The sequence below is a fragment of the Rhinopithecus bieti genome, unplaced genomic scaffold (assembly GCF_001698545.2).
Source record: "Rhinopithecus bieti isolate Rb0 unplaced genomic scaffold, ASM169854v2 scaffold_60909, whole genome shotgun sequence".
Taxonomy (NCBI): Eukaryota; Metazoa; Chordata; class Mammalia; order Primates; family Cercopithecidae; genus Rhinopithecus; species Rhinopithecus bieti.
In genome coordinates this window covers 515,047-538,536 of record NW_016823619.1, presented here as the reverse complement: position 1 = coordinate 538,536, position 23,490 = coordinate 515,047, and the positions used below count along the sequence as shown (strand labels likewise).

The 23,490-nt window shown below is 50.3% G+C and overlaps 1 protein-coding gene across 1 annotated transcript in view; it reads left to right on the top strand.

Annotated features, from left to right (window-relative positions):
- Positions 1-23,490, top strand: part of PTPRN2 (protein tyrosine phosphatase receptor type N2) — a 719,533-nt gene that overhangs the window by 218,395 nt on the left and 477,648 nt on the right. The window contains exon 9 of the mRNA XM_017861671.1: positions 4,364-4,450. Coding sequence (XP_017717160.1) covers positions 4,364-4,450 — 87 coding nt within the window. The remainder of the gene's footprint in view (positions 1-4,363; positions 4,451-23,490) is intronic.

Here is a 23,490-nt window from a genome sequence, read left to right as displayed (position 1 = left end):
AAAAAAAAAAAGATCTGTGGAATATCATATTTTGCTAGTATCTGTCTTTTGATTGGAGAATTTAACCTATTTACATTTAAAGTAATTAATGATGAGGAGGGACTTCTGTCATTTGAATATTTGTTTTCTATGTGCATTATGGATTTTTTGCCACTGATTTTCTGCATTACTATCTTCTTTTGTGTTTAGTAGATTTTTAAAAATTAAATGCCTAAATTCCTTATCTCTTTTTGTACATATTTTATAGCTATTTTCTTTGTGTTTATCACAGAGGATTAGATTTAAAATCTGAAAATTACAACACCAACTTGAATTTATACCAGGTTGACTTCAATAACATAAAAAAGTTATGCTCCTTTACAGCTATTTACCCACCTTTTTTGGCTATTGATATCACAAAATTGCATCCTTATACATTGCATGTCCCAGGTTATGAACTAATAATTGTTTAAAATTTATTCATTTCTTAAATTATGTAGAAAACAAACTGTGGAGTTACAAACCAAAGTTATAATAATATTAGTTTTATCTAGTAATAGTTTTTAAGATATATACTAGTCTCTTAAATCACGTAGAGAACTAAAAGGAGTTACAAACCACTGTTACAGTAACACTATCTTTTATAATTCACCATATATTTGCCTTTATTGAGATTGTAATTTTTTATATGGCTTTGAGTTATTGTCCAGTGTCCTTTCATTTCATCCTGCAAGTCTTCTTGGAATATTGCTTGCAGGGCAGGTCTACTGATAACAAACTCTCTCAGCTTTGGTTTATCTAAGAATGTCTTAATTTCTTCTTCACTTTTGAAGTGCAATTTTGTTGGATATATGATTCTTGTTTCACAGGTTTTTTTTTTTCTGTAGCACTTGGAATATACTTGTTCACTGCTTTCTGTTCTGCCAAGTTTCTGCTGATAATATTTGGAAACTCTGGTGTGTGATGAACTGCTTCTTTCTTGCTGCTTTCAAATGTAAGAGGAGGATTCTCCGTTTGCCCTTGTCTTCTAAAAATTTAGTTAAAGCCGGGCGTGGTGGCTCAAGCCTGTAATCCCAGCACTTTGGGAGGCTGAGACGGGCAGATCATGAGGTCAGGAGATCGAGACCATCCTGGCTAACACAGTGAAATCCCATTCTCTACTAAAAAATACAAAAAAACTATCCGGGCGAGGTGGCCGGCGCCTGTAGTCCCAACTACTGGGGAGGCTGAGGCAAGAGAATGATGTAAACCCAGGAGGCGGAACTTGCAGTGAGCTGAGATCCGGCCACAGCACTCCAGCCTGGGTGACAGAGCAAGACTCTGTCCCAAAAACAAACAAACAAACAAACAAAAAATTTAGTTAAAATGTGTCTCTTTGAGTTAATTTTACTTGGAGTTCATTGAGCTTCTCAGATGTTTATATCCACGTCTTTCATCAAACTTGGGAAGTTTTCAGGTATTGTTCTTCAAGTATTTTCTCTGCCCCTTTATCTCTTTTTTTTTTCTTCTTGGCACAATTTCCTCTCACAATTCATATACTGATTCTCTTGGTGGTGTCCCACATGTCACTTAGGATTTTGTCACTTTTCTTCAATCTTTTTTTCTTTTTATTTCTTAGACTCAATAATTTCCATTGTCCTGTCTTCAAGTTCACTGATTCTTTAGTTTTCTTGCTCAAATCTGCCTTTGAATCTATCTAGTGAACTTTTTAATTTCAGCTATTGTATTTTGAGCTTCAGAATTTATTTTATATTTTAGGTTTTCTCTTTGACATTTTCATTTTTCATACATGTTTTTTTTTTTTTTTTACTTTTTTACATCTTTCTTTAGTTCTTCAAGCATTTTTATGACAATTGTTTTAAAGTCTTTGCCTAGTACATCTGCCATCAGGTCTTTTTTTAGAGACAGTTATTGTTGACTTACCTTTTTCCTTTGAATGGGCTGTAGTTTCTTGTTTCTTTATATGCCTTGCAATTTTTTGTTGAAAACTCAAAATTTTAATCTGACTCTGGAAATCAGATTGTCTTTCCATAGGTTTGCTATTTTTTGTTTGTCTTTCTTTTAAATTTGTTGTAGGCTGTTTCTGTGCCAAGGATCAGCCTGAGGTGTAAACTTATGGTCTTGTCTGAGCCTTTCCCTGAGCATGTGTGGTGACTTTCTAATTTTATCTGTATATTCAGTTACTTTTGAATATTCTTGTCTTTAATTTATGGCTCCCAAAAGTGGAAAAAGGGAAAAATGAAGGTGGAAAAAATGGCTGTTAGCATTTTAAATCCCCTGTAAGTCACTTTGGCCAGAGGGGGAGGAGCAGCAACAACGAGGAGGTGGCCAAACAATGGTGCCTTCCTCCTTGTCTGCACCTCTGTGATGAGAAGCAGCAATCAGCAGTGAGATTACAGATTCACAATATTTGGAGGACAACATCTGTATTGCCTGTTCTGGCTCCTGCCAGTGTGTGCAGGCTGCTCCAGGAACATGTGCACAGCTACTTGCCATAGGGCTGGAGGTGAGGTAGGGGTAGCTCCTACTGTGATGAAAGCTGACATTGACTGCAAGGTGTATCCAGACCTTCCCCTAGAAGTTGGAGGCCTTCATTAGGCTTCAGAGTTCAACGATCGGTTACATCAGACAGATCCTACTAGCACAATGTTTTCAGGTGGGAGACAGATTCCCGGTGTTTCCTACTCACCATCTTCCCAAAACTCATTCCTGCTTTACTTTAGTTTTACAGAAACTTTGTAAATTGAGTGGGGTTCATTTTATAGTTTACATTTTAATGATTTTAAAACTGTTGGACTTTTGCTGTTTTTGACATTTTTGTGTTCATTCATTCATGCAGTTAATGCCAAGGTAGAATCTGCTTGTGGAGTGAGAACTTGTGCCCATGTGCAGGGAGAAGTGCTTGGTGCAGTAGCCAAAGCCTACCCAGATGCTCTGTGACTTCACCTCCTCACCATGGGGCACCGCGGCCCCCTCGCCTTCTCTGCTCACTGTCTGCTACTCTGTTTCCAGCTCTCTCGCCTCTGTTCAAACAGGGCCCCACTGGAGAGGCCTCCTACAGCCCACTTTACAAGACAGTCTCTCCTCTGTGCCCTTCCCTCCCCAGCCCTGCATGCCACTTCTCTACCCAGCTGTCTCCCCCAGAGAACTCACTGTCAGCTGACAGGAGCTAGTCTGCCTGGGCTGCTGGCACACACTTCTCCCCGTCCTGGAGGCTGGAAGTCCAAGACCCAGGTGCGGGCAGGGCTGGTTCCCCCGAGGCTGAGGAGGGTCTGCTCCTGGCCTCGCCCCTGTTGCCACTGGCCTGAGAGGACCTCGGCTTGTTGGGCTTTTCTCCCGCGTCTTCAGGCCACCCTGCGCTGTGTGTGTTTGTCTCTGAGTCTGAACCCGCCTTTCATATGGACACCAGTGATATTGGCTTAGGGTTCACCCTATTGACCCCAGCTTAACTAAATCTGTGATAGCCCTATTTCCAAATCAGTTCACATTTGGGTTTTAGGATTTCAACATATGAATTTTTAGGTGACATAATTCAACCCATCGTAGTACGGTCGATTTCTACAGCATCTCTAGAACGTGAACCCCTTGAGAGCAGGACTGGTCTTGCTGTTCATTGCTGCATTAGGAAGCAGCTCCTGGCGCCCTGCTGGCATCCTGCATGCTCACTGGATGAGGAATGCAGGCGTTTCTGTCTGCTGGGGTGAAAGCCTTTGTGGTACAACATGCTTTTACATAACAGTGTAACCTAATACTCCGTTAAAGTGGTACTAACAGGATTTCACAGGCAACTCATGACTTTCAACCTGAATGTTAGCCTTCAGGATGAGTCACTCGGGCCTCTTGACAGAACAGGTCCCCAGCCAGGTGGCCTTATGGGGAGTCTGCGGCCACAGTGGCTTCCGCGACTGCCCCTGCCTGCTGCCCTGAGTTGCTGCCAGTGGGCTGGCTGCCTGGTTTCCACGCTCACCCTTCCACTGGGTGGTTAAATCGCCCCTCATTGGGGCCTGGTTCACATCAGAGCCCATTAAAAACAGGTGCTTTCTCCATGGGTCTGCCCCGTCCGCAGTCAGAGTCCCAGCATCCGCCACACCTGCCCGTCCCTTCTGCCTTCTCCCCTTTATTGTATTTTTACTGAAGGCCGAGAGGAGCCAGTCTCCGCACGGTGAGCCACTTGCGCTTCCCACAGCCCCGTCCACACTGCACTATTTGTCTGGTTGCTGAAAACTCAGGTGACCCCTCGTGCCTGAGGGGGCAGCTGACCCCGGGCCAGGAGAGCAGGGTGTGTGTGGGGACCAGGGAGCGGGGCTGTGGGGCCACCGGGCTTTAGTTCTCCAGGACTGCTGGCTCTGTGGTGACTGCTCCCCATTCCTGTTGTCGTCTGCAGCCCCCTGCGCCCCGAGGAAGGAAGGCAGCTGGTGGAGGACGTCGCCCGCCTCCTGCAGATGCCCAGCAGCGTGTTTGCCGACGTGGAGTAAGTCCGGGGCCCTGGGTTCCTGTTTGGCTCCTGTTGCTCAGACACAGAGACTGGATGGGAGGGAAGGAGCTGCGAGCCCGTGGCTCTTGTTAATTACATGAGGAAACCTGTTTAGAGAAGTGAAAAGGTGATTTCAGCAGCTTTGTTAAGGTATTTAGAGGCAGTGGAAACCAGTGTTTAAGGGGAAGGATGAAAATCTCCTGAAGGACATTGTCGCTGCAGCCAAGTGTCAAACCTGTGGTGCTGGAACCACCCAAGGCTCTAGAACATTCTGCACATGCCCTGTGCCAACGTGTGGGAGCCTCTGGATGGCCCACTCCAGAGAATGCTGTGGCCGCATTCATGAGCACCTGCTGTGGACATGGCCCTGTCCCTGGCTGTCAGGAAAACGTGCTGCCCTGCAGAGACCTGGCTTTGGATCCCGAGCCTCTGCAGCTCCCGCAGCAGGCATGGCCCTGGTCTCAGCGTGACCTGGTTTAGAGAGTTGTGGGCACGAGGCATGCAGGGCTGGCGTTTGAGTACACACAGGGGCAGCCTCTTTCCTGTCTCACGACAAGTGCTTGAGGAGGAACCAGGCGTGCATATGTGAATCTTGGAGCAGAGATGGCTGAGTGCAGAAGCTGCAGGAGCTCCCACAGGGCACAGCCGGGTGTGGAGAGAAGGTCAGAGAGAAGAGGGAGGGTAGAGTGACATCCACGGAGGACCTGAGACAAGAGGCCCGCCCAGGCTATGTGCCCACCTGCCTGTAGATCGAGGGGCACCTGCCTACACGTGTTGTTCACTCACTGACTCTTCACACAGGGATGATGTCATTCACTCACTAACTCATCACACAGGGATGACGTCATTCACTCACTGGCTCCTTCACACAGGGATGACGTCATTCACTCACTGACTCTTCACACAGTGGGAGATGTCATTCACTCACTGACTCTTCACACAGGATGATGTCATTCACTTACTGAGTCCTTCACATGGGGGGACTTACTGACTCTTCGCACAGGTTATGTCATTCACTCATTGTCTCTTTCACACAGGGTGATGTCATTCACTCACTCTTCACACAAGGGTGATGTCATTCACTCACTGGCTCCTTCACACAGTGGTGATGTCATTCACTAACTGACTCTTCACACAGGGGTGACATCACTCACTGGCTCCTTCACACAGGGGTGACATCATTCACTCACTGGCTCCCTCATATAGGGGTGACCTCATTCCCTCACTGACTCCTTCACACAGAATGACGTCATTCACTCACTGGTTCCCTCACACATGGGTGATGTCATTCACTCGCTGACTCTTCACACAGGAGTGACCTCGTTCACTCACTGGCCCCTTCATACAGGGGTGACCTTGTTCGCTCAGTGGTTCCTCACAGCAGATGCTCACTGGGCACCTGCGACAACCCAGCCTCACACCAGGAGCTGGGCATTACCTTTGAGACACATGGGCCCTGCCTCAAATCTGCCATTTATCAGCAAAAGACAGAAGAGTGTATGGATCATTAGCATGGAGGGCACTAGGGGACATGCATGAGAAGCACTCCAGCCAGCCTGGTACCAGAAGCTTCTAGAAGTAGAAATCTGAACGGCACATGGAGGTGTCCCAGAGCGACATGCGACATGCAACTCCGGACTGCTCACTGCTGCCCACACCATTCCCAGGGCACAGACACAGGCAATGAGCATGTTCAAGGAAATGTCTATGGACAGGAAAGACGTGGAGGGACACGGGGGGCCCCATACATGCTGGGGGTTTCCTTGAAATGGGGTGGTCTGGTGGGCAGGCCAGATAGGACTGCTCAGCAGGGACAGAGAGGCCATTTAGGGCCCGGTATGTACAGTGAGAGGACCCTATAGGGTGAACACAGGGAGACAGTCTGACTAGAGCTGAGAGAGAGCAGCCCTGAAGCCACCTGGGGAAGGTGAGGGAGGGAGCAAGTGCCAGGCAGGTGTGGTCTCAATGACAGCACAGAGATCCTGGTGTGGGGGGTTGCTGTTCATGGGGCTATAGTGGGCAAGTGGGCTGCAGAGATCCAGGTGAGAGGTGCATGGGGCTTTAATTGGCAGGTTTGTGCAGACATCCAGGTGAGCAAAGGGGCATGTACTTGGGGCTACAGTGGGCAGGTGGTTTGCTATTTGGGGCTACAGTGGGCAGGTGGTTTGCAGAGATCCAGGGTAGAGTGGGACCAGGCGCAGGGTGAATGCAGTGGAAGGGGCCATGCTAAGATGCAGGTGTTTAGGGGGCAGGAGTATGGGCCTGCAGTAGGCAGCAGAGGTGCAGAGATCCAGGTGAGAGAGGGGGCAGGTACACCAGACTGCAGTGGGCAGGGGATGTGCAGGGATCCATGTGTGAGAGGAGGCAGATGCACCAGGCTGCAGTGGGCTGGGGACTTTCCCAGATCCAAGTGAGAGAGAGGGCAGTTGCATGGGCCTGCTGTGGGCAGGGATCCATGTGTGAGAGGGGGGCAGGTGCAGGGCAGATGCAGATATCCACATGAGAGGGGACATGTTCATGGGCTGCTGTGGGCAGGGGACACGAGGAGATACAGGTGAGGGAAGAGAGCAGGTACAGCGTTGAGTGCAGTGGGTGACCACTGAGTGACTTCTGCCTGGGAGACAGGATTTGAAGAATTGTAGAAAGGCAGCTTCAGGGATGAGGGTAGATCTGAGTGCAAAGTGTGTGTTGACCTGCACAGTGTGACGCCTGCCCGTGGAAACCCAGGCAGGCGGGGCCTCAGGCTGAAGTCCTGGTGGCCCCTGGGCAGTCAGGCATTTTCCCTGTGGCTCACCACAGGGAGGGCCTCTGGTTCCCAGAGTGGCCTGGGATGTTGGGGCCCCTGGAGTTCTGGAGGTGGCAGGTAGGCAGGGGCTGCAGCTGTTTCCCACCTGGTAGGAAATACTTCAGTGTTTTAACTTCTGGTGTGACTGAGGGTACTGGAAATGTATGGGGTGGCTTTCAGCACACCAGGGACTTAGGAAGGGAGAGTGTTTGAGGGAGCTTCCTAATGGGTTTGATTGACAGACAGGTTTGTTTCAGGTACCTGGATGACTTCTATGGGGTGCTGTCCCGGTGACTTAGGGGACAGATCTCGGTAGGTGTAGATGCCATAACCTTAATGTACAGTGGACAGCAAGGTCCCGGTTTCTGATGGGATCAGGAGATGGAGGTAAGGGAAGAGAAGGGGGGCAGTAGCAATGTGGGGCATGTGGCCCCTTAGGTGTATGTGAGAACAGAGACAAGCGTGTGTGTTGGCACCACCTTGGTTTCTTGTGAGGTAGCTCTCAGTCAGTGTTTTGGGTTCCTAGGGAAGAAATATTAACTCCTGGGAAACCACACAGGACAGATTTCACAGAAGTTGAAAATAGAAGAAGCTCCCAAGACCCGAAAGAACTGAGATGCTTCCAGGATCTTAAAATGTTCCTCTTTATGCTGAAGGAGAATTCGATAATCTGGTTTTATGGGATCCCAGGGAAGCGACTTTTCCTCTCTGGGCCATAGTTTTATATTTTGAAAATTAGAGGGGTTCGCCTACTTGATCTTTAGTGATTATTCAAGGATTAATCTTCTGTGAACCTGTGACCTGGGACACTAGTGAAAATCATGTAACAGGCACTCTATCACCTTTGGGGAGCGGGGCACAGGTAGTGTGGCAGGGTTATATCCCCAAGGGCAGACCTCACAGCAGGTGTCTGTGTGGAGAGGCTCATTTCATCACCCCAGGGCGCAGGTAGTGTGGCAGGGTTATATCCCAAGGGCAGACCCCACAGCAGGTGTCTGTATGGAGAGGCTCATTTCATCAGCCCTTGGAGACATCCTCTTTATCAGTGTTTTCGGGATTCCCACAGTGGCACACTTTTGAGTAGTGATAAACAGTGACTCAGAAAAGGTGGAAATGGCTTCTTCCAGATGACACACAGAGGTGTGTGTGTGGAGGCAGGGAGGGAGCTAAGAAAGAAGCTGGAGTCAAGGATGGAGGTGATGGTGGAGGTTTGGAGGAAACTAGGCTGGAGCTGGGAGGGAGCAGAGATGGAGATTGGGATAGAACTCGATAGAGAGGGGGATGAGCTGGGATGAAGCTCAGAAAGGAGCTGGAGATGCCACGTGGAAGGCGTAAGGATAAAAATGAGACAGAGCAGAAATGGAGCTGGGGGAAGCTAGATGGAGCTGAGGATAGGCCTGGATGGGGCTGGGATGGACTGGGATGGAGCTAAGATAGATCAGGGAAGGAACTGGAAATGGAGGTGGGATGAAGCTCAGAAAGAAGCTGAATATGAGGACAGAGCCATGGATGGAGCTAAATGGAGCAGTGATGAACTAGGATACGAGCTGGATGGAGTTGGAATGGGAGATGGAAGGGCTGGGAATAAAACAGAAGAGAGATAGGGATGGAGGTCAGTGGAGCTGGATGGAGGAAGGGGATGGAACTGGTTGGAGCTGGGATGGGAGCTGGATGCAGCCTGGGGATAAGAGTCTGTGACATGGGATGGAGCTGGATGCAGCTGGCAGAATAGAGCTGGACGCCTGGATAGAGCTGGAATTGGAGCTGCAGTGGAGCTGGGATGGGCTGCAAGTGAAGTAAAGATGGCGCTAGATGGAAACTGATGGAGGTATGTGGATAGAGCAGGGCATGCATCTGGGATGGATCTGATGGAGACGATAGAGCTTGGGATGGATCTGTGGGATGGAGAATGGAGATGGATGGAGCTGGATGGAAGGTCCATGGTCTCGGGATAGAGTTTATGAATCTGGATGAATAGCCTATGGAACTTGGTTCAGCTTGGGATGTGAGCGGCCTGGGATGGAGTAGGAATGGAGGGCTGGATGGAGGTTCATGGAGGGGCCTGGGGATGAAGCCTTGGGTGTAACCTGGGGTAGAACTGGGATGGAATTTGATGTAGCTGAGTGGGAGGTTGGGATGGAGGCTGGGATGAGAGTGAAGCTAGGATTGAGTTTGATGGAGCGTAGTGGAGTCGAGATAAAGCTGAGAATGGAGCTGTGATGGAGTTGGATGAAGCCGCAGTGGAGTTGGGAAGGAGGCTGAGGAATGGAGCCCTAGGATGGTTGATGCAGGCTCCCCAGTGGAGTTGGGATGGAGTTATCATGGAGCTGAGGGTGGAACTGAGGATGGAGCTGTGGTTGGTGCTGGATGGAGCTGGGATGGATTTTGGGATGGAACTGGGATGGATTTATTGGGATCGGAGGCTGGCATGGATTTGTGGATGGAGCCTGGGATGGAATTTTGGGATGCAGCTGGCATGAGGATTCTTGGGATGGAGCTCGGGAGTTGTGATGTTGGGGGATGGAGCTGGCCATTGGATTGTGGATGGAAGCTGGGGATGTGGATTGTGGGGATGGAGCGGGATGTGATTTGGGGATGAGCGGCATGGATTTGGGGATGGAATGCTGGGATGGATTTGGGGATGGAGCTGGCATGTGATTTTGTGTGATGGAGGCTGGATGGATTTGGGATGGAGGCTGTGGCATGTGATTTGGGGATGGAGCTGGGGAATGGATTTTGGGATGGAGTCTGGGATGGGATTTTTGGGATGTAGCCTGGGATGTGATTTGGGATTGACAGCTGGGATGGATTTGAGGGATGGAGCTGGGATGGATTTGGGGATGGAGCTGGCATGGATTTTGGGATGCAGCTGGCATGGATTTTGGAGGAGCTGGATGGATTTGGGGATGAGCTGGCATGGATTTGGGGGATGGAGGATGGGAATGGATTTTGGGATGGCAGCCTGGGACAATGGATTTGGGGATGGAGCCTGGCATGGAAGTTGGGGATGGAGCTGGAATGGATTTTGGGATGGAGGCTGGCACGACATGGATTTGGGGATGGAGGCTAGGCATGGATTTGGGGGATGGAGCTGGCATGGATTTGGGGATGGAGGCTGCATGGAATTTGGGGAATGGAGCTGGGATGGGATTTGGGATGGAGCTGGAATTGGATTTTGGGATGGAGCCTGGCATGGATTGGTTGAATGGAGCTGGGATGGATTTGGGGATGGAGCTGGCATGGATTTGGGGATGCGAGCCTGGCCAATGGATTTGGGGGATTGGAGGGCTGGGATGGATTTTGGGATGCAGCTGGGATGATTTGGGGATGGAAGCCTGGATGGTTTGGGGATGGAGGCCTGGGATGGATTTGGGATGCAGCTGGGAATGGATTTTGGGATGGATCTGGGATGGATTTGGGGATGGAGCTGGGATGGATTCTTGGGATGCAGCTGCATGGATTTTGGGATGGGGCCCTGCATGCGAATTTTGGGATGCGGGCCCTGGGATGGATTTTGGGCATGGCGGCTTGGGATGGATTTGTGGATGGAGCCCCTGGGATGGATTTGGGGAATGGAGCTGGGATGGATTTTGGGGATGGAGCTGGGATGGATTTGGGGATGGAGCCTGGGATGGATTTGGGATGGAGCTGGATGGATTTTGGGATGCAGGGCTGGGATGGATTTTGGGAATGGAGGCTGGATGGATTTTGGGATGCCAGCTGGCAGGATTTTGGGATGGGGCTGGCATGCGATTTTGGGATGGCGGCTGGGATGGATTTTGGATGCGGCTGGGATGGATTTTGGGGATGGAGCTGGGAATGGATTTGGGGATGGATCTGGGATGGATTTGGGGATGGAGCTGGGATGGATTTGGGGGATGGAGCTGGATGGATTTTGGGATGGAGGCTGGGCATGGATTTGGGGATGGAGGGGCTGGATGGATTTTGGGGTGGAGCCCTGGAATGGATTTTGGGATGCAGCTGGGGTGGATTTGGGATGGAGCTGGGAATGGATTCTTGGGAGCAGCTGGGTTTGGATTTGGGGATGGAGCTGGGTCGATTTGGGGATGGAGCTGGGGTGGATTTTGAGATGGAGCTGGGGCGGATTTGGGATGGAGCCTGGGGTGGATTTTGGGATGGAGCTGGGAGGTGATTTTGGGATGGAGCTGGGATGGATTTGGGATGGGCTGGGATGGATGTTGGGGATGGAGGTGCTGGGATGGATTTTGCGGGTGAGCTGGGATGGATTTTTGGGATGGGCAGGCTGGGGTGGATTTGGGGATGGAGCCTGGGGTCGATTGGGGATGGAGCTGGGGTGATTTTGAGATGGAGCTGGGTGGATTTTGGGATGGAGCTGGGGTGGTTTGATGCAGCTGGGGGGTGGATTTTGGGAATGGAGCTGGGAGGGATTTGGGAATGGAGCCTGGGTGGATTTTGGGATGGAGGCTGGGATGGGATTTTTGGGAATGGAACTGGGATGGATTTGGGGATGGAGCTGGGATGGATTTTGAGATGGAGCTGGGATGGATTTTGAGATGGAGCTGGGATGGTTGTGATCATGGGTGGTTGTTGGCTCTTCCTCAAGCTCTCCTCCACTGCTGACAAGGCCTCCATCCGTTCTGTTCTCTCTCTCTCTTCTCCCTTCTGTTCTCCGCTCTCTGTCCCTGTCTAGGTGAGCCCTGTAGTCTTCATCTCCTCTTTCAGTTTGTAAGGGGCCCTGCTGCTGATCTTGGTGTCTTACTATTTCCTTATCTATGATTTTTTTATCCATCTGCAAATCCCTGATTTTCACAGCAGTAGCTTTGCTCTTCAGTCGTGTTGATCCTGATGTGTCTTCCAGGGCCTTTCTCGAAAGTCTCTGAGCCTGAGATTCACCTGACCTCCACTGTCTTCATCCTGGCCTTCCTCAGGCCTCCTGATGCCTCAGACTGCTCCGAGGAGGGCATAGTGAGGAAGCACAGAAAAGAAATCTCAGGGAGAGATGCCCTGATGCTCCATTGCCTTAAATCTGTCTCTAGGCTGGGCACAGTGGCTCACGCCTGTAATCCCAGCACTTTGGGAGGCTGAGGCGGGTGGATCACGAGTTCAGGAGTTCAGGACCAGTCTGGCCAAGATGGTGAAATCCCAGCTCTACTAAAAATACAAAAATTAGCTAGGTGTGGTGGCGGGTGCCTGTAATCCTAGCTACTTGGGAGGCTGAGGCAGAGAATTGCTGGAACCTGGGAGGCAGAGCTTGCAGTGAGCTGAGATCACACCACTGCACTCCAGCCTGGGCGACAGAGCAAGATTCCATCTTAAAAAAAAAAAAAAAAAAAAAAAAAAAATCTGTCTCTAAGAACCAGAAGGAAATGTGTCCAGGCTGTTAACCATTATGGGCTGAGTGGGACGGTCTAACTGCATGGGCGTTACAAAGAGTAGTGTGCTGTGACCTCCGACACCGTTGATGTCCATCACATCAAGTGGGGGCGTGCAATGACCTGGCACAGAGCAGAACATGTAAGAAGGGGAACGCTCATCCCTGTCGCTGAGCTGTTTGAAACCTAGGTCATGAGACAAACAAGTTGGACAGTGCTAGAGAAGGTTCTAGAACTGCCAATGACCTCAGACATTCTGAGTACATCTCAGGCTAGGGAAGTGAGGCTGGAGAGAAGGGGAATCTCCCGGGGCCCAGAGAGTGGGTCCTGCCTCGGACATCGCCACTCCCTGGGCACAGCAATGTTAGTCCAGAAAGTGCAGTTTTCCTGATGGTCATTGAGTCTCACCTGTGTGCAGAGCTTTTCACGTTCTTTTCCCTACTGCTGTTATTTTAAGGCTTTTTACCTCTTACTTTGAACTGGAAGGAACCACCTGCCATCAAGTATCCTGAATGGTTCAAACTGCATTCCTTTCCACGAAGGATTCCATCCCAGGCCTGTATCTTTGGCACTATCCCTCCCTATGGCCCCCAGGAAGGCACCTGGTTTTAGGACTCAGGAACTCACCCTGGGCCCAGGCCACACGCACAGGAAGGATGAGGCCAAAGGTGGTGAGTGGGAGCCTCACACTGACTGCAGCTGATGACCACAGGCCCTTTGTTCTAGGTGCTCACACCTGCTTGTGCTATCAGACAGGGACAGGTGCGTGTCTGGACACCCAGGCCTTACTGGGTCCTGCTGATGGCTTATTTCACAAGGAGGGGTTCCCCACGCACTGATGCCCCAGCTCCTGTCCCGTCAGGCTCCTGGTCTAGGACTCAGCTCTGATGCCGCTGAGGAGCATGAGGTGCCGTCCTGGGGGCGTGTCCTCCCAGGTCTGCAGTGCCTTCCCTGCACCGTGGCCCCCAGCACATTAGCCATGTGATTTCTTTCTCCCCAGACCATCAGCTCCTCAGGGCCTGTCTGTGTCCTGAACAATGCAATGAGTCCTTGAACAACAAAGGCCTCATCCCTCCAACACCCGCAAAGCTGTGTGCCTGTCCCACACCCCCTCCTGCCTCTCTCCATATATTAAATACATGGGGCACACTCTGTGGTTCTGCAGCCCTGGGAAACTCACCTGTTGCTGCCAAGGCCCCCAATACTGATGAACGCGTGGAGGTGTGGATGCCTCCTTAGTTAAAAGTGAGATTGTCATCGGGGACATCTGGGGGTCATGGAGAAGCAGCAGCCTGGGTACTGTGAGAGGCACCTCTGCGAGCAGCAGGGTGGCCTGGAGCCATGGGAGGGAGGAGGCTATTGCACTAACACATAACTGAGATAGTCGGGCAGAGGGCAGGCGTCACAAGAGGTGGCTTTGGAATAAAACGTCCTCGGGCCAGCTCGGGACGCGTGCATTGAGTTTACTGTATTTTCCTCTGGCAAAGCCCTTCTGTGGTGGCCGTCCACACACAGCAGGCTGTGGCTCGGCCGCACAGGCGCTCAGTGTTTTCAGAAGGTTCCCTCCCGGCCACCCTGCTGCCGATGGCTGCCACACACGGCAGCATGGCTCCAGGGTGAAGGCGTGGGCTAGGGGCTGCCTGGCATCTAGGCTCAGTGCCTGCCACATGGGTCCAGTTTGTGATCTGGGGCTTGGGAGACGAACCACTTCATCCTCAGGATAGGAGAGGGGCCACAGGGTCAGCTACAAGCTCTATAGCTGCTCACTGGGAGCAGATACTGAGACCTCAGGGCCCACCGTGGTGACGGGCAGAGATGGGCCTGCCTCTGCTCACTGCTTTGGCCATCTCTGCCCTCCCCCAGTAACATCCCCTGGGATAGAGTGGGCCAGAATGAAGCATGGAGGAGCGGTTGGCCACGTGGCCAACAACTGGACGGTCAGGGTGGCCAGGGGCTTTGCTGTCCACACTGATTGGAGCAGACCTGAGGCCGACGGGCGCACTGTTGTGCTGGGAACACATGAGTGAGATTTTTTTAAACACAAGGTGGGACTTCTTTTGAAGTCTCCATAGCTTTCGTGGTGAGCTGGGTTTTAAACTCTTTTGGTGCGATGGAAGATGTGAGCTCTTTATATACAATGGGATTGTTTGGGCTAGAAGACTGGAAGAAGGAATGAGTTTACTCTGCTGATTGTTTCTTTTGCTGTGCAGAAACTTTTTAGTTTAATTAAGTCCCAGCTATTTATATTTGTTTTTGTCACATTTGCTATTGGGTTCTTGGTCATGAAGTCTTTGCCTAAGCCAATGTCTAGAAGAGTTTTTCCAACGTTGTTTTCTAGAAATTTTATGGTTTCAGGTCTTAGATTTAAGTCCTTGATCCATCTTGAGTTGATCTTTGGATAAGGGAAGAGATGAGGATCCAGTTTTATTCTCCTACATGTGACTGCAAATTATCCCAATTATCCCAGCACCATTTTTGAATAGTGTCCTTTCCCCACTTTACGTTTTTGTTTGCTTTGTTGAAGATCAGTTGGCTGTTAAGTATTTGAGTTTCTTTCTGGGTTCTCTATTCTGTTCCATTGGTCTATGTGCCTATTTTTATACCAGTACTATGCTGTTTTGGTGATTATGGCCTTATAGAATAGTTTGAAGTCAGGTAATGTGATGCCTCCAGATTATTCTTTTTGCTTTTTCTATGCAGGCTCTTTTTTGGTTCCATAAGAATTTTAGGATTGTCTTTTTCTGGTTCTGTGAAGAATGATGGTGGCATTTTGATGGTGATTGGATTGAATTTGTAGATTGCTTTTGGCAGTATGGTCATTTTCACAATATTGATTCTACCCATCCATGAGCATGGGGTGTGTTTCCATTTGTTTGCATCATCTATGATTTCTTTCAGCAGTAAACAGACAGCCCAAAGAGTGAGAAAAAATCTTCATGATGTATATATCCAACAAAAGACTAATATCCAGACTCTACAAAGAACTCATATTAGCAAGATTAACAAACAGTCCCATCAAACAATGGGCTAAAGACATGAATAGAAAATTCTCAAAAGAAGATATACAAATGGCCAACAAACACATGGAAAAATGCTCAACATCACTAATGATCAGGGAAATTCAAATCAAAACCACAATGTGATACCACCTTACTCCTGCAAGAATGGATATAATCAAAAAATCAAGAAACAGTAGATGCTGGTGTGGATGTGGTGAACAGGGAACACTTCTACCCTGCTGGTGGGAATGTAAACTAGTACAGCCGCTATGGAAAACAGTGTGGAGATTCCTTCAAGAACTAAAAGTAGAACTACCATTTGATCAAGCAATCCCACTTCTGGGTGTCTCCCTGGAGGACAAGAAGTCATTATCTGAGAAAAATACTTGCACACATGTTTATAGCAGCACAATTCACAATTGCAAAAATATGGAACCAACCCAAATGCCCATCAACCTGGATGGAACTGGGGACAATTATTCTAAATGAAGTAACTCGGGAATGGAAAACCAAACATCGCATGTTCTCACTCATAAGTGGGAGCTAAGCTGTGAGGATGCTAAGGCTTAAGAATGACACAGTGGACTTTGGGGCTTGGGGAAATGGGTGGCAGGAGGGTGAGGGATAGAAGACCACACATTGGATTCAGTGCACACTGCTTGGGTGATGGTTGCACCAAAATCTCACACATCACTACCAGATAACTTACTCAAGTAACCAAACACTGCCTGTTCCCCAAAACCTATGGAAGATATAAAATGAAATAAGGAATGAGTTTATTTCATGAACACAACGATCCTTATGAGGGAGGAGTGGGGAGAGGAAGTGAAGCATGACCACTGATGGGAGCGGGGGAAAGAAGGGGATGTCAGCGGAGGAAGGCGAGGCAGCCTGGGATGTGGGGGGAGGAAGGGGAGGCAGGAGGGATGGGGGGGGAGGACAGGGGAGGCAGGAGGGATGTGGGCGAGGAAGGGAGGCAGCTGGGATGTGGGGAGGAAGGGGAGGCAGGAGGGATGTGGGGGGTAGGAAGGGGAAGCAGCTGGGGATGTTGAGGGCGAAGAAGGGGAGGCAGGGAGGGATTTTGGGGGAGGAGGGGAGGCAGCTGGGGGATGTTGAGGGAGGAAGGGGAGGCAGGAGGGGATTTGGGGGGAGGAGGGAGGCGCTGGGGGATGGTTGAGGGGAGGAAGGGGAAGGCAGGAAGGGATGGTTTGGGGAGGAAGGGAGGCCAGCCAGGGATGTTGAGGGGAAGTGGGGGAGGCAGGAGGGATGTTGGGGGAGGAAGGGAGGCAGCTGGGGAATGTTGAAGGGGGGAAGGGGAGGCAGGAGGGGATGTGGGGGAGGAAGGGAGGCAGCCGAGGATGTCGGGGGTGGGGGAAAGGGGAGGCAGCTGGGGATGTGGAACCCAGGGATGAAGCCAGAGAAGAAGCAGGTCTTCAAGGCTGAGTAGCCCGGTTCCCCTCGAGGACCCAGGAACCCTGCACTGTCACCTTTTACCATCTTCTCTCTTCTCCGGCCCTCCCCCCAGCCCCGCTCTCCTCCCCCACTGCTTCCTTACTTTCTCTTTCTCCCCAGCTCCTTGTTGGTCACGCTTTGCTTCACCTCTCCCACTCCTCTCCCGTAAGGAGCCTCATGTGTTCACGAAATAAACGTCCTTCTTCCAGTCATGGAGCCCAAGCATACCATTCACCTTCGCAGTCTCAGCAAAATGGTGGGGTTGGCAGACGCCAGGCCAGGGCGGGCAGAGGAGGTGCTGCCTCGGGGAGCCTCTGGCTTCACAGAGCAGGTGGGCCTCGCCTGGCCCGCTCCTTGCGCCTGGCCCTCCCAGCCACCGCCTTCACTGTCAGAGGATGGATTCTGAGCACACCGGGCTTCTCCGCTCTCCGGGAGCAGGCTGGGCTTCGCCAGATGCAGTTCTCGGTAAATATCATTCTCCAGTCTTCTCCCGCCTCAGGACACAGCGGCCCCCTCTTTCCTACAGAGTCAAACCCGAGTCCCGCTGCCCGTCCCTGAGAGCCTTCGAGAATCTGGACCTCTCCGCCTCTTCCCCAGGGAGCCTCCCTGGTGGCCTCACCTGCGGGATCCCCCTGCCCACATATCAGAGCTGAAGTCTGATCCTTGCTGTGTCCAGCACCTTCTCCAAGGTCCCCAGTCCTGGCCAGGCGGAGGCTGCCCCACACCTGGGTCTTGCGTTCTGGTGCCTGTGTGCCTGTGTGCTCAGGTGCAGTGGAGCACACAAGCCTTACCTCAGTGTCCTGTGCCTCACCCGGCCCAGCAGCCCCGGGCACACACTTGGCAAATGCACCAGCTTGAGGGATGGAGGGGGGTGTGGACTGTGCCTCGTTGGTGTCTCAGGGAGGGGAGCAGCTCTGACGGGCGCCGACACAGTCAGGCGGTGCTGCTGTCAGAGCATGTTCTCAGAGCTGCTCAGCGTTCCAGGAAAGGGAAAGAGACGGACAGGATGCGCGAGCTGCCACTCTCAGACTCCCCTGCGGTTTTGTGGGAGTGCTAGTTACGCTGAATATGTTTTGTTAGTGGTTATGTAGCTGTCAAATAAATCCCATTATTTCTTATGACATCATTAGAGACCATTAAAACTGCATTTGCATGTGATGTAATTATGCCAGCAGACCCGCAGTGACCGCAGCCGGGTTTTACAACGCGATCGTGGCTGTCTGCCGCGGCGGTGATTGATGCCAGGCCGCCTTCCGCAGAATCTCGGTGAGGTGGGCAGCACTCCCGGGAAAAAGAATGCCAAAGACACATTCCCAGGAGCCCCCTCAGTCCACAGTGAGACGGGCTCTGTGTCAGTTCTTTCCCAGACGGCTTCGGCTGAGCCCCGACATCAGCCACGTGCGGTCCTGGATCTGCCGGGATGTTCGGGGCACGCAGCCCAATTCTGTGATCAATCTTCATGTGCTCTCCTGGTGCGAGAAGCCTTTACTTTCTCATCTGCGTGATTTACTGGATTGATGAATACGGTGTCGTTACCGAAGAGGCAGCCCTGGGAATTCTCAACCCTGATGCTTCTCGTTGGGGTCTTCTCTGTGCACAGGGCACGGGAGATGCCTGGCCTGCTCCATCCTGCAGCGACCCCAGTGCTGCCCCGGCCCCTTCTCCATGCTTGCCCCTCTCCCCCCGCCAGTGGGAGGGGTCTCTGGGGTTTGCAGGGAAACTTCTGGAAAGTATGTTTCAGTTTCCAGGGGCAGAATTGTGATTATTTTTGCTGCTAGTCTTGTCCCTGTGCATAAGAGATTTACCAAGACGTTGTAGGCAGCAGGAATCCTGTGAGGGGTGAGAACGGTCCTTCATTCCCTGGGTTTTCCCAGTAGCCTCGATGACTGTGAAGCCCTGGATAATTTTGTCCGCACATCAGGGCAGCGCAGATTAACAACTGCAGCGACAGTGCTGTGGGTTAGTAATACCACTCAAAGCCAAGAGCCCCCAGCAGTGAGAAACTCCCAGGAGCCCCAGGGGAGGGTCTGGGTAAATGGCATTTGCATCTCGATGTGGCGTATCCACCACCTGCAGACTCCGGCCCTCACTGGCAATGTTGCCACCTGTTCCACCTGTGTCTGGATTTGCCAAGTGAGGAAGGAGGGGAATGGGGCCTCATGTTATGTAATTCCTTCCCAGACGGAGCCCAGGCTTCCTCTTCAGTACCCTGTCTGAATACTGCAAGCAATTGCAAAGGTGCAAGCCAGTGGCTCCAGACAGCGACATGAGGTTTTCCTGGAAATAAGGAATGTCAAGGAAATGTCACAGTACCTCAAAACTCCTCCATCCCATCTTTAAGATGAGACAACAAGGGAAGACCACTGTGGATTTGCAAATACTCTGAGTGAAGGATGGCATTTCTCAGGTTAAATGAACCCCATGATTTGATTGAAGATATTTGTGTTTAAAATATTGATGGAGCCTTGTTTCCTAGTGTGAAAATGATGTGACCATTTAGGAGGACAGCAGGTTCCTTATTTTCCTGAGCCTCAGTTTCCCCACAAGGATGCAGGTGGCCTGGGCATGTGGCTGGGACCCAGCTCTTAGAGGCTCCACACATAGTTCATACTTTGCTGGTATCATCTTGAGACTCTTACAATTCTTCAACAAAGGACCCCACAAATGATGCCTATGATCGTCAGGCCATGACAGGGTTGGAGAGACTCTAGGAAAAACTAGAATAGTGCCTGCTGTGGAGGTTTGCAATACGTGTTAGCTGGACAACTGCACTATTCCATTGTTGTTAGGAAAAAAACACTCTAATTTCTACTGTTAGTGGAATCAGATTGGCAAGAAGAACCCATTCTTTTCTCTAGACTTTTCAATGCACTTCAAGTGTGAAGCATTGGGTAAATGCTGGATTTGGGTACTGGATATCAGGTAATGAGGAGTTTCCCAGGCAGCTCTGAGCTTTCTTGTAGTGACACCCATAGGACTTGAATCTTCATCACCTGGCCGGGTGCAGTGGCTCATGCCTGTAATCACAGTACTTTGGGGGCTGAAGTGGGAGGATCACTGGAGGCCAGGAGTTTGAGACCAGCCAGGGCAACAGAGCGAGACCTCGTCTCTGCAAAACCAGAACCAGAAAGTGTACACTCCTACACTCCTTGAAGGCAGGGCCTCGATCTCTATTGCTCAATTATGTGTCATCAGTGACTAGAACAGTGTCTGGCCCATAACAGGGGCTTATTTGTTGAATGAGTGAAGGAATGATTCCATGAAAGAGTGGACAGGCTCTGGATTCAAAGGCACATGGGTTTGACTCCATTTTTCTCAACTTGCCGTGAGACCCTGGGCAGATTTCCGGCCTCAGCATGCTCCTCCGTGGAGTAGAGACGATGTCTACGTCAGAGTTGTGAGAATTAAATGCTCTGCGTGTGCAGATACTTAGCACCAAATAAAGGGTAGCTTTCCAGATACATTATTAAAATAATGTCTAAGCCAAGAAGTATGTAAACACAGGAACAAGTTAGATTGATATTGAAATGACACCAAACACTGTGATAAAATATGCATTTTACTTATGACCTACGCCGCCAATACTAGATACCCCGCTTGGCATTATTCTTATTTTTCTCACCAGGACCAAACAAAAATCACTTCACTCTGCTGAATGTGTCTCTCCAGTCAGAGAAGCTGTGGATGAGCTGATTGCAGGAGGCTTCGGGGCAGATGGGTGAGGCAGGTTATTCTGGACTCACCTCCTGCAGGAAAGACTGAGACCTGCAACCCAGGGCAGGGAGGAATATAAACCCGCCCCAGTTACAGAACCCAGCGGCTCCTCCCACCACGGATGCTGGCCCATGAGCGTGCATTACATTTCATTTGGGATTGCAAACTAGAGTTGTATGAAGGCTGGCAGTTGCCTTTGGGAGTTAGCAGCCTGAGCATCCAGATAAACAAAAGCAAAACAAGAAACAAAACCAGAGTGAGCCACGGTGCCCAGAAGACCCTGAGGGATGGTGGGGACTGTGCAGTGGAGCCCCAGGAGCACTCTCAGGGGGAGGGGTTCTCACCTTTGCTGTCTGTCCTACAGCAAGCACCAAAGGCTGTGGCCAAGCTGCTGAGGCTTCAGGAAAAAGCCTTGGTCCTAACTCTTGGGTGAATGCTTCTATTTCTAAATGTTAGTCACTAATAATTCAGTCATTTGTTTGTGTAGCTCATTAATCCTTAACCATCATGAGAGCGAAGCTGCAATAGAAAGCACAGATGGGGGCCGAGCACAGTGGCTCATGCCTGTAATCCCAGCAGTTTGGGAGGCCGAGGTGGGCAGACCACAAGCTGAGGAGTTCAAGACCAGCCTGACCAACATAGTGAAACCCCGTCTCTACTAAAATACAAAAAAAAAAAAAAAAAAAAAAAAAAAGCTGGGCATGGTGCCAGGTACCTGTAATCCCAGCTACTCAGGAAGCTGAGGCAGGAGAATTGCTTGAACCTGGGAGTCAGAGGTTGCAGTGAGCTGAGATCACGCCATTGCACTGCGGCCTGGGTGATGGTACGAGATTCCGTCTCAAAAACAAAAACAAAACAAAACAAAAAAACACAGATGGGGCGGCTCTGGTCCTTCAGGAATGGTGAGCTTTCTGCTGCTCCTGGTGAGACCCAGCCCACCCCTGTGCTGGGGGAACAAGGGTCTTCTCTTGGTACCAGTCATACCACCCAGCAGGTGTTAACAGGCTGCAGTAGAATTTCAAACGAGGCAAATGTGTCTAAAGTTCAAAGGCAAAGCATACATGTTGAACAATCTGTTTCCTTCCAAATACTCCATGAGAAAACTATGGGGCAAGGCATTCCCTGGCACAGAAAGGATTTCCCAAATCCCATGTAATGGCAAAGCAATTGCAAACAAGAGACAGTCTGCACAGTAATGCAGTTGCTCAATGCTTTAAGAAAATAAAGCATCATCAATAATTATGTTTTCATTAAGGCTTGCATGATGTTAAATTATCTTGCAATACCTTTATGTGTCTTTGTCTCCTCATACATTCAAATAGGAATTGGGTCTCTGTTCTTCCTCCTTTGAAAGCTCTCAGGCTAGATGTTTTGGGAAGTTAGTGCCTCATGTATGGGAGGCAGGAATATACAGTTGTGCAGGAAATGTGATAAATGAAAAGTGTGTGTTAGGGAAGTAGGCATGCATTGTGCTATCCACGTGGAATTCCGGAGTTTTATGGTCCCGGCATCTCCTCTGTAAGAAGACATAGATGGAATGAGGCATGCAAAGAAAATTCTGTAGCAGCCAGACATGAGCTCATTTTTTATTGGTTTTCTGTTGGCAGCTTGGATTAGCCCAGCACCAAGCTGTGGGCTTCCCTAGAGTGAGGGACGCCAGTGAACAAGGAACAAGACTGGAGGAGGCAAGTTATCATCAGGAGTAATTTGGGGAGCAAAAGCAGAAACGGTGTGGGGGTCGGTCTGGCGAGAGAGCAGGAAAGGGCAGTGGTGCAGGCCTGCGTGGGGGTCTACAGTGTGGGGTCGGTCCAGCGAGAGAGCGGGAAAGGGCCGTGGTGCAGGCCTGCTTGGGGGTCTACGGTGTGGGGGTCGGTCCCGTGACAGTCAGGACAGGGCCGTGGTGCAGGCCTGCGGGGGGGGTCTGTCACTTATCCTCGTGCCTCGCAGAAGGCTCTCAGCCGAGAATGCCGAGTCGTGATTGCAGTGGTGGCGTTGATATTAAAACTGGACTGTTTGGAGCTAGTACCTAAAACTTCACTTATTCATCTATGAAATAGGGCATTGCCAAACGAATTGGCTTAGGTCTAAATTTTGCAGTTGTTAGTCAGCACCACAGCCACGTGCTATCTCGGTTTGCGCCCACTCAAGGCCAGACACAGGGCCGGCTTCTTGGCAGTTCCCCTGTGCCTCTGCCTCAAGGCTGAGGGGCTGGCTTTAGGGTGCCCCTAAAACATGTACTGTGTGTAGCGAATTCTCCCAGGTTTTACCTGGCCTCAAATTATGTTCAGCCAGATATAGTAAGTCTCTTAAATCATTATGATTTTGTTTGATAATTTTGAAATCTGTATTAGCACTATATTTCTCTGAACATACTACTGAGTAAAAAAATGGAATGAGCAATTCACGAAATGTATAGTCCACAAGATGAGAAGAGTTTAATGCAAAATGATTCTTAAGCTATAGACAGTATTTTGAGAAAGTCTCTAATTATGTTTGAATTAATATAAGCAATAAATACATACATATCTCCACCAAACCACCCACCCATCAATTTTTCATCCATCCGTCTACCTCCTCATGCATCCATCCAGCCATCCACCCATGCATCTATCCACTTATCCAGCTCTCCACCCACCCATCCATCCATCCACCCACCTACCCAACCACCCATCCCCCATCCACCCACTCATCTATCCACCCATTCATCTACCCATCCATCCACCCAATCCTCCC